The sequence below is a fragment of the Sinocyclocheilus grahami genome, unplaced genomic scaffold, assembly GCF_001515645.1.
Source record: "Sinocyclocheilus grahami isolate Dianchi unplaced genomic scaffold, SAMN03320097.WGS_v1.1 scaffold102.1, whole genome shotgun sequence".
Lineage (NCBI taxonomy): Eukaryota > Metazoa > Chordata > Actinopteri > Cypriniformes > Cyprinidae > Sinocyclocheilus > Sinocyclocheilus grahami.
Window position 1 is genome coordinate 1,145,005 of NW_015505281.1, and position 4,034 is coordinate 1,149,038.

At 39.1% G+C, this 4,034-nt stretch overlaps 1 protein-coding gene across 1 annotated transcript in view; it reads right to left on the reverse strand.

Moving 5' to 3' along the window:
• The window catches only part of LOC107588317 (bifunctional heparan sulfate N-deacetylase/N-sulfotransferase 1-like), a 37,895-nt gene that overhangs the window by 20,889 nt on the left and 12,972 nt on the right, over nucleotides 1-4,034 (reverse strand). Inside the window, exon 2 of the mRNA XM_016276364.1 lies at nucleotides 1,043-1,848. Within this exon, the coding sequence (XP_016131850.1) occupies nucleotides 1,043-1,561 (519 nt within the window). The 5' untranslated portion in view covers nucleotides 1,562-1,848. The remainder of the gene's footprint in view (nucleotides 1-1,042; nucleotides 1,849-4,034) is intronic.

Genomic DNA, 4,034 nt, shown 5'->3' on the forward strand with positions numbered 1-4,034 from the left:
AATTAGGACATTTAGGCTATCCATCTAATAGTAGCCTACCAAAATCTTATTAACAGTAGAAGTTAAGTCTTACTGTAGTCTTCAAATCTGGGTAATGTCTTACGTTTTAAAATCACAAAGGGAGTTTGGTCCCATCAGGCTAACGTGACAGTCACGACTCATGCAGCTGTAAGCTTTTCTTTTTCTTTTGTTTTTACTCACAATCTTTACAACTCGCATTACATTACGTATTTCAAAGCACACTCGTTTTATGCATATTTGGCGCCACCTATTGTTGTGGGTGTATTATTGACATGTCAAAGTCTAGACCCTGAATATAAGACTACCGCGTTTTTTCAGATGTATTTCCAAGAAAAAAACATCGTCTTATATTCGGGTCAATACGGTATCTATCAAACTAATCTGGCTAATTTGATCGTTCGCCTTTAATCTAAAACCGCGAGTGCAGCGTGCCTGCTTTATTCGCATTTCTATTCACATCTATTACTGTTTACATTTCTCTCTCACTCCATTTTTCACAAGTTCATCAAACAGTGGTAAGTCGGAATCATTCATCAATCATGGTGAGTAATGGCTTCTTCTCCTGCTATTGTTGTTTGCACCGCTTGCCAGATGTACAGTTATTTCTCTCTGTCGGCAACAAGGGATTCACATGTCATAAATGCAGGGAAATAGTTAGGCTGACAGAGAGGATTTTACAACTAGAGACACGCATCCAAACTTTAACTGAGGATAGTAAGAATGTGAGAGCCTTAGATACGGCTTTGGATGCGACTAGCTCAGGGAGTCCTGTACATTGTTCGGTTCTGGTCATAGAGCCCCCGCAGCAGGGCAACTGGGTGACTGTGAGGCGGCATATTTGCCCTGTCTGCTGTCTGTAATGTCAACATAATCTCTAGCTCAAGATAGTCAAGAAGCTTTGAGACTACTGGATCACTTTCTCCAGGTATTACAAACCTCACTGCTTACGGCAGTGTACTTTTCCCAGCAGGAAATTTGTAATTCAGACTCAGAGCTGAAGGAGTGATATAGAGTCGCTCACCTTAAAGAAGCCGATCATTCCCACTCCAAACTCGATACAGTATCTGTCCAGTAACTCCCTGTTCCAGGCGTCCATGTTCACATACTTCAGGATGTTTTCGTACACAATAAGCACAAAGCGGCCCCGCTGTCCGTCCATTAATGTGGGCATGTCTCCTTTTCCGGGAGAGATTTCCGTCCGGTAGCGAAACCTCGCCGACTCCAGGATGGCCACGATCTCCTGTCCGAGCTGCGAATACGGACTCTCCACGAACACCAGCACGACCGGATCCGTCCGAGAGCCATCGGACGACAGCGTCCCGCCCGCTCCAGACAGGAAGGGGAGGGGCCGAGACGGGGTGACGTAGAGGTCACCGGCCGCGCGTCCTGCTGCGAGCGATGGTTCCAGCTCTCGTTTGATGACGAACAGGAAGTAGGAAGAGAGGAAGACACTGAGGACGCACAGGAGGAAGAGGAAGATGAAGCTGGTCTGTAGCGGCACCTGGCGAACGAGACGGCGCAGGAGGAGCACACCGAGCATCACACAAACAAATACAAACAAACAGCTGAAGGAAGGAAAACCGATGGATAAAGTTCAATCTACATGACTGGGATGTAAAATGAGTGCAACAGAAATATGTCTGTGCTTCTACGTGACCATCGCTGAGCTGAAGAGAGGGGGTAGGGCTCAGAATTTGAGTGGATGTCTCGCCCGTCAGTCACTTGTCCTTGTCCACTTTTGATTGGTCACGAACTGCTGCGGGGGGCCGGCTCTGCTGTGATTGACAGATAATCATCGCTACAGTATCCCAGTGGACACCAGCACACCTGAAAGACATGAATATGAAAGTCAGAAAAAAATGTTTACAAGGAAGAATCAAAATTGATATAATAATAATAATAAATGTGTTTTTTACAGTGAATATTACAATAGTATTTTTTTTATTTTGTTTAATTTTATTTAATAATAATGAAAATGAATAATTTTATTTTACAGTGAAATATTTATGATTATTAATATTATTATTGTTGTTGTTTTTGTTGTTAAATACTTGTTTTTAAAGTGAATAGTACAATAGTAATATTTCTTATTTAGTTTAGTACATTATAATAACAATAATAACTCAATAAATAATATTTAATTAATAATAATATAATTTAATGTATTTATAAATAATATTTAAAAACAACAATAATAATAATAATGTTTTGAATCTTTTTGATAATAATAATAATAATAATAATTTATTGCAATCAGATTTCCTCACACATTTCTTGCAAGACAATAAATCAAAGGTGTTTGTGTGTTTCTCTCTCAACTACACACACACCTTTGATTTATTGTCTTGCAAGAAAAATGTGTGAGGAAATCTGATTGCAATAAAAATTATTATACACACACACAGAGCAGTCTTTGAGTTTATGTGATGAAGACCCAGCGCTCAGGGCATGAAGAGGAATATCAAAGTCAGATTAGAGCCGCGGTGCGTTCACACACACGCAGCAGGAGAGCAGCAGCTCTGGATGCTGGCAGGTCGCTGTGGGCCGATGGGTTTGTTCTCAAAGGGTTTCAGGAACTATTTGGGCTGAATTTGCATAGATTTCACAGTGTCTTTGGATGAGACGTGCTGCAACAGAGCCGTGAAATTGTGTCCCAATTCTCTGCCGGTGTAAAAATACACATCAGATTTATCTATAAATGCTGTGGTCACATTTTCAATGGTCAAAAACTAAATATGGGTCACTATGCACTAGCAGTCTCCAAAATAGACAGATATGCAAAATAATTAGTTACTCTGTAAATATATTGCAAAATAAAAAAAGCATTTATAAAAATAACATATGACTATCATTATTATTATTAAATAAAATGTTAAAAATAAATTACTTTTGTAATATTTGACTGTAAACATTAAGACAAATTAATATATTTTTCTTACATAAAATATATAGAAAAATAAATAACCACTGTAATTTTAACTGTAGTTAAAACTAGTATTTAAGAAAAATCATTATCAAAACATTCATCATAATCATTATTATTGTTACTATTAAATAAAATTTATAAAGGAAATTTTTATTTTTGTCAGCCTGCTGCACATACAGACAGACAGAAGGAAAAAGAACGAGCGCAGAAGTTGTTTGGTGACACTCAGGAGTGGATTTGTTCTCATTTCACAGCACTTGCATGTGTCGAAATCACAGAACGTCCCCACTGGGTCTTTGATGCGAGCATGTGAGCGTTTGAGAACAGAAACGGCCCTCGAGAAGCATTGTTGGAGCCGCTGGCAGGAGAATGCGCTTGATATATGAGTGTGCCAACAAAAGCAGTGCTGGGACTCTGGAACGGGTCGGCCCATTGTGAAAGGGGCCAGCCGAACCCTCGGGGTCACAGCGAGTCCTCAAGAAGCCCTGCGCTGACACCAAGAAACCACGCACTGTAGCAACCACTCGCTCTCCATGGAAACAGAGAGAAAGAATGGAGACTCAAATGGCCTGGAAACCTGAGTAGAAATTCTTGAACTCCTTTCAAAAACTCAGGAACTCACAATGGAAATTTAAAAGAAATTAAACGAATTTAAAGAATTTTAGAATTGCAAATTAAAATTCTACTTTAATTCTAAGGCCGGGTTGCATAAATCTATTTAAACAATGTGACCTTGTCCTTTGAGACTGGTCTTAACTTTAAGTCATAAAACTTCAAGTAATTTTAGACCAAAAAGTCAGACTGCAAACTTGGAATGGGTTGTTTCGTTTTTCAACTCAACCAGAGGTTCACATCTAAAATTGATTTACAATTATTTTTTCTGTTGAAAGAAATACATAAATGAAGAAGAAATCCAAAATAGTAAATGTCCCTGATGAATATTTACCGAGCAATCCACTATTTTGTAGAGGGGGATCAAATTGACAATTTTCACCTGAGGTTGGAGCCAAATTACAGTATGGAGAAAATATAAAACATATATAAAATAAAATTAACTTGACCTTGAAGGTGGGGGGGGGGGGGCCCC